The sequence below is a fragment of the Osmia lignaria genome, chromosome 8 (genome assembly GCF_051020975.1).
Source record: "Osmia lignaria lignaria isolate PbOS001 chromosome 8, iyOsmLign1, whole genome shotgun sequence".
In the NCBI taxonomy this organism is placed as follows: domain Eukaryota; kingdom Metazoa; phylum Arthropoda; class Insecta; order Hymenoptera; family Megachilidae; genus Osmia; species Osmia lignaria.
In genome coordinates this window covers 13,461,346-13,476,519 of record NC_135039.1, presented here as the reverse complement: position 1 = coordinate 13,476,519, position 15,174 = coordinate 13,461,346, and the positions used below count along the sequence as shown (strand labels likewise).

The window sequence follows — 15,174 nt, the reverse complement described above, 5'->3', positions numbered from 1 at the left end:
ACAGTGTTTACAAACACGCGCGTTCGTTCAACCTGGCATTCCTTTCAGAACACGTGTCGGGTTAAATGGATGGGTTCGATCGAGGGAGGAAGAGAAGAAACGGCCGTGAAAGCTCGAGATTCTCGGAGGTTATAACTTCCTGCTCCCTGTCACCGCATTCCTTTTATGCAGAGTCACTCGAGCGGAACGATGGAATTAGAATCCGTTCGTATCCTTGCGATCTCGATTAAATAAACGTCTCTCTTCATTTAATATGACCAACGGAATCATAAATAGCCTCATAATTCTTATGCATTATTTATGAACCTGTGTGCATAATTTCAGAGATATACCAGTGGTATATACACGATAGGTAACTTTCTTCATTTTAATCCTTAACCACTATAATGAATTGCAAATATTATTTGTGGAATTAAAAAATAGGATATTCTAAAATTGATTAAGAATTAAAGTTACATTTCCTAGGACAAATATAACTGATAAAAGTAAGGGTCGAAGTAACCCTCTTAGTGTCGTACTCCAGACGACCATTTCCATTGTGGCAGACAAGTCAATAGGCTTCCAATAAATAAGGCATTGAACTGTCTTTCGATCATCGTTTTACCACCCTAAGCCCCAGGGCCTAAGGGGTTGAAACGTAGAACGATGGCTTGGCAACATTGATGGATCGATCGTGACAAGTGTCGACCCCCCAGCATACTACCCTGTTCCAGCACCCCAAGATTCTTTTGTTCTCTGCAAATTGTCGTAGGTTATGATTTTCCTTGGCCGTGATTCGAACAACAGATTTCTCGGTCTCATATTACCCTGTCACATGGAGGAGTTGCTCCATTGTCCTCAGCTTTCTTGGGTCGACCAAGACGCTGGATCTCCTCGTGTCGATGCAAAGTGTTTTCTTCCCGTATCGTTACCCACGTTTCCATTCGCCGGAAACCTCGAGACACGACGTACCAATCGAGTATCTCCAATAAAATGGCGACTCCACATGCGGAGGTTAGTCGATAGGTGAAAATTCAGTTGGACCACTTCTCGACTCCTTTGAAATGTTAACTCCACCACGATCATTCACTCCTTGCACCCAACTTCTGCAAATTACGCTTCGCTCATGAAATCCTGATACTTAATGGTATTCAACTGTCACCTGGTGATTGATCGAAGCCCTTCACCTAGAATTTTATTACGCCTAACTGCCCAAATGGTTCTGAGCAATTTGGACTTTAAATACTACTTGAAATCGATTCTATATAAATTTTGAACAGACTTCTCATATTGTTAAAATAAGAATAAATATTAGTGCAGCTTATATCAATGAATCGATGACCTGCATAATATGTATGTATATGATGGGTTATTAGTTGTTCAAAAACATTTATATTTCTATGAACATTTGATAATAATTTGTTTTTGGACTGTATTTTGTGAGATACTATTCAAAAATATCCTCAGTATTAAGCAAATGATGTTTTGACGCCCCATGCTTATCAGCGTTTCAAGGCCGGTTTCAGGAGGAAGTGAGCGGCGCCGCTAACCAGCGCGAAGCGTGGAGGGGAGAGTACACGCCGGTAACCTGACACCCAAAAGCTAATCCAATTCAAACGTTCCCGTCAATCATCTCCAACCCATAGCTTTCATGGCAGATCGCAATTTTCAAAACCACTTTTTCCATTCATCACATAATCAATCAATTATATGAATAAATAAGAGAAACAAAATGAAAATCGACCGACATGTCAAACACTTTTTTTCTGACAATTCAGAATATTGTACCATCAGGAAAACATGGAAACATTAAAGTCTCCCAGGACCTATCTTTCCGGTGCTTTCAATGTTAACCGGAAACAGGGATCGCTCGCCATTCGTCCAGACCACATAAAACCGTACCATAAAATGCGTCTGCCTGGTGGGGAAGCAAGACAAATCGCTCAGATGTCAATGGTATTAGGAAACTATAGAATCCTGTAGGACTTTGTATTTCTGCTGAAACTATGATCAACATATCCCTGTATAATTATTTCATTAAAAAATATACAAAGTAAATTTACATTAATTTACATTGATGAACTCGTTTATGGACTAATGACACTCAATTGAAAATATATCCATTACAGACTAGTTCTTCTTTCATAAAGTAACATAAATATTTTAATTATTTTTTTACTATTATATATTTCTTTAGTGCCAAAGATAGCCTAAATTCCAACTGTCAGATAACGTTCAACCTATTCTGATTTAATTATCTCATACCCTCCCCTCTTTCCATAAAGGAACAACCGTCCCAACGTGAATCCCCTCGCATTATGATCTTCTGTTATCCAAGAACGCTTAATCCTCCTCCATTTCACGGCCGCATTCCTCGCTTTGGCTCGTCATTCCCCAACATTTGGGGCGGCGAACGTGAGAGGTCGCGGACCTCGTAAATTACGTTTGTTTGTCGTACGGACAGAGACGAGTAGACACGAACGTTACCAGGGTACCATAATCGCGAACACGTGGACGGATCGTGTGTCGACTTTCTGGTCTCCTGAAGGCAACTGGCATTCACCAACATCGACGTTGTTGCTTCATACACCACTACTGTTCGCAATTGCTTGACATCCAGCAGAGGTAGGGCTCCCCTACTCCCTTCCCTTGTATATGGTACATGTGCCTACTGCGGATAAGGCAGAAGGAGGGGCTGGATGAGTGTTGGCCCGAGATAGAGTGGAGAGATGCGGATGCGGATGAGTTGGGTGCTGAGTTGGGAGATGGCATGTGGGTAGTGTGGTGATGCGCGATGCGCTGGCAATCTCTTCGAAGAAAGCTTGTAGGAAGGGAACCACTTAAGAGAGCACAGGGACAAGTAGGGTGCTAGAAAGGGTACCACTATTGATTGGGTCGAAATCTTCCCCCTTAGGTCCTTGGCAACACGTGCTGATATAGCACAGCAGTCTAGGAAATTGAGAACTTCAGTTTAAAATCATATTCTCAATAATTAGAACAGAGACCCAATGTACCTTACCTCATACATTTATTTCTACTGTGGCGATCAACGTGTTAACTTCACCAGTGTCGTCCAACACTCTTGTCCGCCCATTAAAACACCTGTTGTCCGGCATGCACGCACGTGACACGTCTCTCATGTCCGTGACACGTCAGTTGGTTTTGTTTTTATAGTGCGGGCACACGCACAATCAGGGAAGCATGAGGGGGACACAGTGGTCGTCTCGAGGATGACGGACGAGCCCTTCCTGCGGCGAGTAAATTCAATTTGTCCCGGCTGAAGAAAGATAAATCGCGCAGATGTCAACGGTACTAGGACAGCATGATTGCGCAGGAGGGTATTGCACAGACCGCGGCTTAATTCCCGTCGTCCCACTGACACAGCACGTGCACGTGACTTCCTGCTTGAGTCGATGCCATCTAGCAGGCGAAGCGGATATGATTAGGAGGAAATAATGACGTTCACGTACGCGCAAAGTCGTGGACGTAAGTGGAACATCGCTCTGCAGTGAGCCAAGTGCCTTAGCTTTATTGAAGGTGTTAAGTAATTAATGCTACATAATTATAATATGATTTATGCATTTTAGCCCAAATATGTATATAACATTTTATATTTTATTGTTATCGACAATCTTTGTTCTCGTTGACACATTATTGAAATTATCTTTTTAATTATTAATGATTTCATTTGGGTTGCGATATTGATTAGCAGAAGGTGATATGTTAATGTGACCAATCCTGGTGTCAGACGAACAACACAAGTTCCTGGTTTCCTGGTCGAGGCTTCCGGAAGTCGATGGAAAAAAAATTCCCGGTGGGTTGAGTGACCCCCCATCCACCCTGATAATCAGCCACGATTAAATTACCCCTTTCAATGGAAATAAAGTGGAATTTCCATTCGTTATCTCTTTTACCTTCGTCGATGTATAACATTTCACTGAATATCAAGGAAATGAATTATTTGTATCATTTATTCGAATGAATCAACAATCTCATTCATGATACAATATTTTCATACATTTATTTAAAATTGAAATATGTTTTTAAATAAACAATTTTTACTTTAATGTAGCTTTTAACAAACTAGAAAATTTTTATGGAAGATAACATTTTTGAATACGTATATGAACAAATTTTCAAAAATTAACAAAATTATAACAATTTGTAAATTGATGAAGTATGTCTTGTCTTCACGTTTTAAATACAGTACGCTGAATTAAACACAAACTTTAGCAACAGGAGTCCAGGAAAACGTAAAGTAAACTGGTCGAAAATTGTATAGGGCACCCTTGAAGGACAAGGTAGCCCTTTTATGGGAAGAACGAGAATTGTTGGTCCCTAAAGGGCATACGCCTACGCACTTTTACTAGGAAACCATAAGGAAACGACTGGTTGTATCTCGCGGCGGCCCTTTGAGAATCCTCCAAAAGGACTCAACGCACAACCCCTTGTACACCATAAGAAAAGCAGTCAAAAAGATTTTATAGAAGAGTTTCATTTTATAAGCTACAGAGACATTTATTTTAAAAATGGTGTAACTTCATTTTCAACAAAATGGGTGATACCAAATAATATAATTAATTGTTAATCATAAATACAATAAATAAAATAGGTGCATTTTCTTTACAAATTTTTAAGTTTTATCTAGGAATCTACACTTTTTAATATTTATATTTTTAGATACATATTCCCATTAAGCCAGAAAGATTCTAATAGAAATCATCTCCCTTGAAATTTCTATTAACTTCTTATAATTTTAAAATTAATTTTAATAAAAATTATATCCCCTGACATTTTTTTGTTTATATACTTGGACAAGTACAGAATTCCCTTGTAGGTCCTTCCAAGTCAGAAAGCACCAGAGAGCATGTTCTCCTATTCATTGTCACCAGGTTGCTTCCCTTTGCCATTGAGTGACAATTTTCATAAAGGGCGGGAATATTAATCGCCTCCAAAGTACGCAGGTTATTTAATTATTTAACCCTCTAGGGACGTTTCACAAAGGGCCGCGTTCACAGGATGCTAGAAGGTGAAGGCAAGTGTCTTAGGGATTACAGTGCGTGGTCAGTCCCTACCAAAAGGGCCACGCAGCAATGGCTGTTACCTAAAATATGGCGGTCGAACCGATGAGACGACAATTCCCGCCCTCCTTTTCATCAAACTGAATCTGTTTAACACTTAGTACGGTAGAAAGTATATCAAATTCCATTCGAATGATTAAATATCAATTACCATAAAAAATAACATGAATAAAATTATTTCTCTACATAATTTAACCAATGATTATTGCTGATTAAAAGCAGAGTCGTAGGTCGAGGCGTTTATCTCACAATTTCACACCGATAGCACTTTTTCCTTCGAATGTTGCTGGCTCAGTTGCGCATGAAATTTGATAATCAGCTTAATTGAAAAAATTGATACGGTTCTAAGAATTTCTGGGTCATAGAATAAACAAGATCGCTCGAATATAGAATCGCTGAAATAGCAACAATTAAAATTAAACACCACTTGGAAAATTGTCAACAATTTGAAAATTTTTGTAAACAATGTTCATTTTATTTAGCTTTCTAGGAAAAATTGCTATGATTAATTAACTTAACTTAATTTGTACTTGAATGACAGGAAGTTAAAACAATTTAAATTTAATTGAAATTTATTTAAAATTCTTTTGTATTTTTTAATATTTCAAGAATTTGAGATTTTGGAAGTCCAAAAGTATTTTTTGTGTAACACGTTTTGTAGGTCTGAGTTACGATTGACCTGTTTCCGTCATTCGGTGGTTATTCTTCTCTGGCACGAAGCTCTTCCACCATTTTCATTCACGTTCTCCAAAGGACACCCGCAGGATATACCCTACCACGAATACTCATGTAAATGAATGGGGATCCGATAGGGCAACGTAACAGGATAACAGGGGTTAAAAGGAGTGTTTCAAGGGTCTTGAAGGCCCCTTCGACGTTGAATGGAGTGTATACAATCAGCTGTCGGCCATGTTTCAACGAACCCATACACTTGTAACTCCTCCCCATTCACACTGTAAGGGTGTCTGAATATCCTACAAGGATCAATAAATAATTTTGTTTCTTGGATTATTTCACAAATACTTTCTGTTTTGCATGTAGCTTTTACATTATCATTATTCAAGCTGTACTATATTCAATTTTACTTTTAATTAAAAGGAGCACTTTTTAATTACAATAATTATTCATAATTTATAATAATCTACTGCAAAATTAACATACTACCAAGTTTTACCTCTCATAACAACCACCTCTTAAAAAAAATACAATTTCTCAAATTTCATCCCTGACCTAATCAAACCCAAACTCATTTTTTTATTAAATAAACAATAATAATTATTTATAATAAATAATAATACAGTGTAGGGTTAAAATACCCCAAGTTTCACCCCTATAATAATCAATCCTTCAAGAAATCATCATTTCTTCAACTTCATCCCTTACCAACACCGGTATAAACACGGGGGGTAGTGACGTCTGACATTTTGACACCCTGTAACAGATGTCATTCATACTTTTCACAGCAATCACGATGCAACCCTCGTACGATTCGGTCGTCAGGCTCTCAGAAACATCAAAGAGGTCGGTTAAAGTTGTTTAGGGTGGTTTTGCAACATCCCCAAGCAAACACGAGAGACATCTCAAGGGTGTCCATCGCCAGGAACGTATAACGACACAGGAGGCAATTTTCCCGGGGGGGGGGTTGAATGGCAATAGGGGATGTTGAATGTACTGGTTTCAACTTACCACGCTAAAAGGAACCCCCATTGTGCCGTCTATTGATCCAGGACGCCTGTTGGAACCTGGAGTATCGATCGGTCCCTTCAACTTCCTTCAAACTTGAATGAAACAGCTGGCACTGCAGCAGCCTTTCAGGGACCAACTTGAAAGATTTCCAACATACATTTCACACTGAGAAGTCAGACCATAAATCAATGGCAAAGAGGGACACCCCCATAAAGTAATCCTCCAAGATCCCTATACACATTTTTGACTCTTAAAATTTATTTGATTAAACAATTTTGAAAACTAAAATGTCCATGTAAATAATTTTCTTTTTCTAATTGAATACATTCTGGTGCTGGGAAATTTTTCTTCCCTCAGAACCATTTCTTCCAAACAATGGAAGATCCAATGACACGGTTAAGTCCAACCAACCGGACTAACTATTGAGGGAAAAGAAAGAAAAGGTCGAACCTTTTCAGACGACTGTAGCCTCATTAGAGAGACCGATCCGGTTCTTCTTTCTTTTTTGCTGTGAATTCTGTTCGTTTGGAGACCAGCTCGTCCGAACCGACGAGAGGAGACCCGGACCGATTGGAGTGGGGCGGAATGCGCGATAAAACGAAGCTGACAGAGCTGTTCTCACAATTTCTAGTGATTAGTGCTCGATGCTTGCTCGATCAGTGGTGAACTCTCGAATGTTTTTCATTTAATCCTCGGAATTTGTTATTGTGATGTGAAAGGAAAATCATCCTAATTGTGATTTTTAATGTCACGGTTTTGTGAGTGTCATGGATAAAGACTTAGTTTCTCAACCCTTTCATTGTTCAGCTCATTGCCTTTATATTTTTTTTTATTTCATTCTATTAAATTGTGAATATTTTGTGAAAATATGTAATTTATATTTGTTATGGTTGATACTAAAATTTTGAAAGTTTTGATACTAAAAGTTTCATAATTATTAAAATATTATTACAGTAATTTATTATTTGCAAATGGGCTTTATCTTCAAATTCAAGGAAAAAAGTTCAAGGAAGTTACAAATTTCATTTTCCTCATTCCTCTTCTTAAAATAAATATTTAATACGTCATTCAATGATAAACACTTTAAGATACAAACAAAATACTGACAGGTTTCCGTAATACAAAAATTTTGAATAACAAATTATTCTGTGACGTCCTATTGAAAAACATGTTATGAATCATCTACTTTTCAATACCTCAATTGTGAGTAGATGTTCTTCGCAATTATTATGCAAATTTTTACATTCACTACCCAGATGTTAAATAAAAAATCTGCTTTGAATTTTGCACAGATCAAGTCATTTATTATTATCATATGTTCAGTATAGACCGATTTCCAACTGCTCCTAATTATTATTTATAAACAATTAAAGATAAAAAATCATCGAGCCTAATTTGTAATTTTTCAAAATTACTAAAGTTTCATGATTTTCGTATAAAATCAATGAATGTTTTGTTTATTTTGCAGAAAGCTATAAATTATTAACAAAGACAAAACAAATGTCATTATTGAACTTCTGTGAATTATACATCGCATAACAAGATCAAGGACACAAATATGGTATAATTATTACCACGAAGAACAAGGACTGACTTCGTTGCTGAAGTGTTTATTTTTTAACAAACGATGGCCTTTCGTTGATGCAGTTCGTCTATCGTGTTATCATTACTTACGTCAATTGCATTTTTCTAATATCGTCGCTCCCCTTTACTTAAATAATCGTATCGGAATTGAATCGAGAAGAAATCATCGGAGAAGAAACATCTTCTATCAAGAAAAGAAATTATTGAAGAAGAGACTGTAATTGTGTTTTGTGATTTTGTGATAAGTAAAACATTTGCAACGTTTTTGTGATTGAAACGAAATTGTTAATTAATTATTAATTAACTTAAGGACGGATTAGTGTTTGGTAAGAATTTGTGAAGGTCTTGATTAATTTTGTTAAAATTATAATTAGTGAAATTATTCATTAATTAATATTTATACAGTTTAATTTACAACAATTATTTAATAACAATTAAACATTTTTAAACGATTTGTGAGGTTCTGATTAGAAAGATCATGAAGAAGAAGAAAATTTGTTTAAAACTATTAATAAAAAATGTGTTGAAACTATCAAATTAAAATTGTTTATCTGTGAACATTTTGTTCAATAATTGATTTATTAATTGTGAAGTGAGTTCGACGAACTTTTGTGACTTGTATACGATATTTATTGATCGTACAAAATGTTTGTAAACGAGACGATGTTGATACTGGCGTACACTGCCAATATGATGGCAACATTACCTGAAAAGGCTGGTTCCCAGGCTGTGGATAACAATATTGAGAAGCAAAATATAACAACTACTACATTATCACCAGAGGAGAAAGAGAATCAATTTGATTTGCAAGATCGTAAGTAAATTTCAATTTTTATTATTTATTTTAATAACAGGAGTATTAATGAAAAATTGATATTCAGCTTAAAACAATAATTACAAAATTAGTCTATTAAGTCTGCCCTCGAAAGAAGAGGAATGAGACGTCGCGAGACGTCAATAACATATTTCTTGCGAATTATCTTCTTTGGCGTTAATAAATTCCGGCACAAGATTTCTTTCTATCTTTTCTGTCAATTTCCATCCATAACTCGATACATATAATTAATTACAAGGCATGAACGTTAAAAAGAAGATCAGTCCAAAACCTATATGTATTTATCATATTTAAATAAAAAATTCTGTTAATTTTATAAGCAAAAAATAAAGCTGCTATCGAAATCTAAATTTTAATAAAGCAAAAGCTTACATTCTTAAAAATGAAAATTAAATCCCTTAATAGACGATAAAAAAGGAAATTGAAAAATAATGACATCAAATAGCACGAGAGATATAGTTAACAATAAAGAGAAGATTATGTTAGAACGTGCATTCAATTGTAGTCACGTGCATACAAGTACAGCCGTGCTAATCGTTAATCCAATTCGAAGACGAAAACAGTAGCGAGGCATTCGAGGAACTGATAACACCCGTCGTGCACTGATAACATTACAAACGTCAGATAACCCCTAGACGGACATAGCAAAATGTTCAAATGTTTGATTCATTGTAAATAATGATAGTAGTACTCATACTGCAGTACCCATAGTCATGTTTCTAGCTTTCGATGTGTTTCTATGTAGAAAATTAATGTTTCTGCTTTACACCTGTGACACTAAAAAGGCCAATTTGGACTCATAGGTCCTTTATGTCCTTTATGTAGAGGTAGGTTACAGAGAATTTTAGGTTAGGTTCTACCTGCTCTCCCTAGGGTCTAGACTCCCCTTAGGGTCTTCTCCAAAAACCGAAGGCAAATGATAGATAACTCTTCCCTTTATACCTAGTCTCAACCCTTAAGTAGCACAGTAGGTCACATATGATCCCATCAGAATCATGGTAATTAAAAATTAGGTTAGGCCAAGAGAAGCCTATATTGCGCCCCACTATACACATCAATTAATTGCAAACATATGTAGACGGTGCTCAATCAGCAGGTGCAAAACTTAAATTATTATCTCTCTGCGTAGAATGGTACATGTGGCGATGTTTCGAACCCTACGGTTGCTTCTACATCGGTTCCCCATGGTCCGGGGAGAACAGACCCGTGTCCACCTTCCCAGCCCGACCGGATACCATAAATCCCCGATACATCCTTTATACACGTGATCAGACAGAACCTCAGGAGTTGAAGATCGATAAATTCGAGACCATTCACCAAGCACCCCTTCGGAAGAATAGTAATCTATACCTCATCGTCCATGGATTCCTTGATAACGGTGATAAAACGTGGGTGCTGGTATGTATTCCCCATTTTCTAAACTCTTACAACCATTCATAAACTGAAGGACACTTATTTCCCTCCATAGAGAACGATGAAGGAGCTGTTGCTACGAGAAGATTCCAACGTAGTGATCGTGAACTGGATCGGTGGAGCAGGTCCCCCTTACACCCAAGCTGTCGCCAACACGAGACTCGTTGGCGCCATGACAGCACGTTTGGCTTATCAATTAATCGAAGTCGGAAGCGTTAACCCGGCTAAGATGCACTGCATAGGCCACAGCCTCGGTGCCCACACCTGTGGCTATGTTGGATATACCTTGCGGCAGAGATACGAGTACAATCTTGGTAGGATTACTGGTAAGTCATTTGTCCCAATACTGCAAATTGGGAGGCAGAATCTATAGGGCAATTAGCCGAGTCCAGCATTCCTTACCAGTATTGGGGCGGGCAAAAAAAAAGGGGGGGGGGGCTATCTTAGGCTATCTGTTAGGCTACCTTTCTGACCACCCAGGTAGTAGCACAGGCTATTTGCCCTCGGGGTCATTTAAGGAAATTTTAATTAGTATTAAATAGCAAGTGGGAAACTTAAATTGGATATGTATCCCATCATGACCGCACGTTAGACGCTCGTGCGTTCTCGGTATAAAATTCGGGTATCTTCGGGCATACGCGAACGTTCCGGCCACCTTCGTCTCTTTTCGCTTATTGACGCGTTTCGTGGAACGATCAATCGAGTCAAATACAATCAGCCCCACCAGCGGTCAAGGAACGAGCGGAGACGCACGAAGATAGCCGATCAAATCAGAAACGATCAGGGTAACAGTTGAAGAAGGAGAAGCACGGCCGAAAAAGGTGCAGTTCCTCCATTTTGTTCCATGCGGAACCATACGCGGAAGAGAATCAACTAAAACCTCAAAAATACATTATTAAAACAAAGGATTTATAAATATATATATGCAATCAATATATAAATATAAATAACCCTAAATCTTGTAAGCATGAAGAAGAAAAATCAGAAAATCCTTTATTTTTTATTATATATGTAGTTTCTTTAACAATACTCATGTACAATATTTATGTTTAAAAAAATTTACTTTTAATGATCAAAGTCAAAATTTGGGTACTGTTAAGGTGTCTCGAGGTATTGATAATTTAAATTTTTTCTGGAAGTTTATCGAAGATGAGAACCGTTTCCCATTTCCGATCAATCCTCCCCTCGCTTTGGGACGATGGTGGTGAAGGGGTTCGATCAGATTGACCCAGACCACTGTCACGTAAGCTATCGATCCCATCGGGAATTACCAGGATAACAGGAACGAACGAAAGCTCTCCTGGTAGCGAACAAGGAGAACGTGAATAGCGAGGGTGGATCAGGGTTGGCAGGACCCTTCAACCTGCAGAAGGGGAGGGCACATAGAATGGCTGCTCTATGGGGGTTGGAGACCATAGAAAATGAAACTGCATTTCAAATATAAAATCAAAATAATATTTAGAGCTTCATCCTAATAATTAACGAATTGCCCCATGATTATTAATTGAAAATTGTCCAACACAAAATTTACCCTTAGACACCTCTTTGACCGCCACTGTAACATTTACTATAATTAGTATAAAAAGAAATATAGAATTACAAAAGTCATATAAAATGTACGGCCTCTAAAGTATTAACCATGGTTGCAGCAACAGTTCAGTAAAGCTTCTCACGTTTCGTTTCGTTTCTCTTGTCTGTTAAAAGGCCTCGATCCTGCCGAGCCTCATTTCAGCAACACCTCCACGATGGTTCGGCTCGACCCGACGGACGCAACATTCGTCACGGCGATTCACACCGATTGCAATCCTTTTATCAGCGGTGGCCTCGGCATCACTCAACCCGTCGCGCATATCGATTTCTATCCGAACGGCGGCCGCAACCAGCCCGGTTGCAACGAGGGTGTTCTCAATTCCATCACCTTGGAACGTGGGAGTTTCTTTCGCGGTAAGCTTTCTTCTGTTATATAATCGATCGGTCCCTTCGGATTATAACACATCCAGTCACGATCCTTGGTATCGATTACGATTATGTGACGAGAATAAAGGTGATCGTATTAGAACCTGTTTCAAATGTATCTATTCCTCTGTACAGTACCGGGCATGGGGCGCCCTTCTAGGGAAAATGGCGGGCACCCCCACCACTCGCGCGTAAACGTTTGCGCGGGAAATTTGAATTAGTATTTATTATTTCTCTGTTTGTTATTTCAGGAATCAAAAGGTTCCTCGGATGCAATCATATTCGGAGTTACGAGTACTTTATAGAAAGTGTCAATACGGATTGCCCTTTTTTGGCAGTTCCTTGCTCCTCGTGGGATAAGTTTCAGGAAGGTGTCTGTTTCGATTGCGTGAATCAATATTGTCCCAGATTTGGACTGGATGCTCAACCTGGGAATTATCATGCCTCTGTTTATTTAATGACTGGATCATCTAAACCATTTTGCAGTTAGTATCTTCTATATTAAATTTTCAGCTAAAACCGAATTGATCTTCGATTTTATTGCTATTGATTTAATTATGCATTCAAATCACGTATCCTTTTGCACATGCTTGGAATCCATTCAATCTTTCGATTCTCTTTTGTGCTATCCGAAACATTATTGTATGCATAAAACGTTCGTTCGTCCCGGAAATAATGATTGTAATACGTCTTATTACTGCGCCGAAAAATTATAAACCCAGAACAAAAGAAAAGAGAATATTATAGAATCTTATAAATTATCGAAGATTTTTAAGTTTTCCAAATTGTTCCTATTATTGTTCTGAATTTTGTTAAATTTGCGATGATTTCAGAGGGTCATTATAAGGTAACAATTAATATATCAAAGACGAACGAGAGCCTGGACCACGGTGGCGAGGTAGGCACCTTCGTGATCCGAGTAATCGATGAAAATGACAAGAAGTCCGAGAAAATACCGCTTAGCCCGCAGTCGAAGTACTACGAACCAGGTAGCACCCACACTGTGGTACTAGCTGGTGAGGTAGTAGGCAAACCGGAAGCGATCGAAATTTCCTGGGAGTATCAGGCTTCTGTTTTCAATCCCCTCACGTGGAGGCTGCTTCACACACCACGTGTCTACATCGACTCGTTAACCATCTATAGTTTGGAGTCATCTCATGGGTACGTATTTCACAATGTTGATCAGGATATTTCATCTGATGAATAAAATAGTTACATCCGTCATAGGATTATTTAAAATGCTATACACGGTGAATTTGGTGACATGCCTTGGTGTCATGTGTCAGAATGAAAGGTTTATGACCGCTGCAAGAATTGGCCACCAGATGTCACTTCCCATAAACACCTGCGCCTAACCTCATTTGCATATAAACTATCAATTTTAATATACTTTTTATCTGTTTAATTTAGGATTACTGTGTGTCCTGATGCAACGAAAACGCTGATCGCCAATGAGCCAAAAATTTTAACGACCAAGAACTGCCAGAATGCTGACTCAAATCTAATTTCTGCTTAAGTAAGCAGGTTTATAAGATTCCTTCAGCAGTAGGGAAAGATTATACAATCCGCTTTTGATGCTCTCAAATATTGTATTAATAAAGACCAAAATGTGTTTTTTTTTACTATATGTTGCATATTGTTGTTAGAATTAATACTTGTCTCCTGCAGACTATGTAGACTTAATAGTAACTCTGAAGGACTGGAGGGATGCTGGAGCGGCTGGCATGGTGTTTCTGGGATCTTCAAATGTCCTCCTTGGTTTTTTCTTGAATCCTCCTTAGGCTGGACTTAATCTTTCCTTAGGCTCTCATATTCTTCCAGGGTTCTCTTTAGGCTCCCCTTAGGTTAGGTTCTCCCTAACTTCACACAGCTCCCTAAGCTCCCCCAGCACTGAAAACATGGTAAGAGATGCCAACTCCCTCTACATTCACTCTTACCCAAGACAGGCCCACACTGCAGCCAACTGTACATCAATCTACCACATAATCAGCGTTCAAGAAGAGTTCCCCATCATAAATCACAGGGGTGCACGTCTTCAAACGGTGATTTAGCTTCGGTAACGAAAGCGGCCACCAAGGTGAAAGAGCACGCGTGCATAATAGCAGTGAAAGGAAATAGTGGCTTCACGAGCGCGGCGTTATTATACTCTAACAGAGACAGAAAGCGGAAAGCGGCCGTTCCGCACGGGAAGGTCGCGTTTTTCCGGTCGAGGAAATTACTGGTGTGCATTGCTCCATGTTCCTTCTTGTAATTACGCGGAGATATGCAGGATGATTTCTTGCAACCATTGAGTCGTCCACACGACTTCTTAATGGCACTTTCGATAAATGTAAAATCATTACTCTTTAAAACTTTATTTTTTAGTTCAGACATTTTTCTTTTGTTTAGAAAATTAGACAAGCCTCTTTTTAAATTATTCATCTGCCACCTTTAACTCATTTTTGTTTTTCAAAATTGTACTTGTGCCATTTTCAAAAGTCGGATACTTAAGGCTGGTCTCGCATAATTTCCTTAAGAACACTCGAAGCAGATTTCTAAATTAATTGACACACCGTTCCGTGCAATTATTCCAAAGAACCATTGAAAATCGTTGCGTTTTATGCTTCTTCGAAAGTGACATTAATTAACGTGACACACGGC

At 38.3% G+C, this 15,174-nt stretch overlaps 1 protein-coding gene across 2 annotated transcripts; it reads left to right on the top strand.

Moving 5' to 3' along the window:
* The first annotated feature begins 7,358 nt into the window (after nucleotides 1-7,358).
* On the top strand, nucleotides 7,359-14,161 carry LOC117606794 (pancreatic lipase-related protein 2). 2 transcript variants are annotated; one of them, XM_034329704.2, is made up of 8 exons: nucleotides 7,359-7,504; nucleotides 8,215-9,144; nucleotides 10,295-10,563; nucleotides 10,634-10,904; nucleotides 12,283-12,522; nucleotides 12,786-13,019; nucleotides 13,368-13,695; nucleotides 13,945-14,161. In XM_034329704.2, exons 2-8 carry the CDS (start codon nucleotides 8,976-8,978, stop codon nucleotides 14,048-14,050), a joined length of 1,617 nt encoding a protein of 538 aa, XP_034185595.1. In that variant the 5' UTR covers nucleotides 7,359-7,504; nucleotides 8,215-8,975; the 3' UTR covers nucleotides 14,051-14,161. The 2 variants fall into 2 exon arrangements, with proteins under 2 accessions (XP_034185595.1, XP_076545925.1); XM_076689810.1 differs by lacking the exon at nucleotides 7,359-7,504 and adding an exon at nucleotides 7,829-7,949.
* The last annotated feature ends 1,013 nt before the right edge of the window (nucleotides 14,162-15,174 follow it).

What these genes read in the sequence shown, in the direction of transcription:
- LOC117606794 (XM_034329704.2), top strand. Translation starts at nt 8,976, where the DNA reads ATGTTTGTAAACGAGACGATGTTGATACTGGCGTACACTGCCAATATG. An exon ending in ATCATCTAAACCATTTTGCA is followed by an intron (nt 13,020 to 13,367) that starts GTTAGTATCTTC and finishes CGATGATTTCAG; the next exon opens with AGGGTCATTATAAGGTAACA. An exon ending in AGTTTGGAGTCATCTCATGG is followed by an intron (nt 13,696 to 13,944) that starts GTACGTATTTCA and finishes TGTTTAATTTAG; the next exon opens with GATTACTGTGTGTCCTGATG.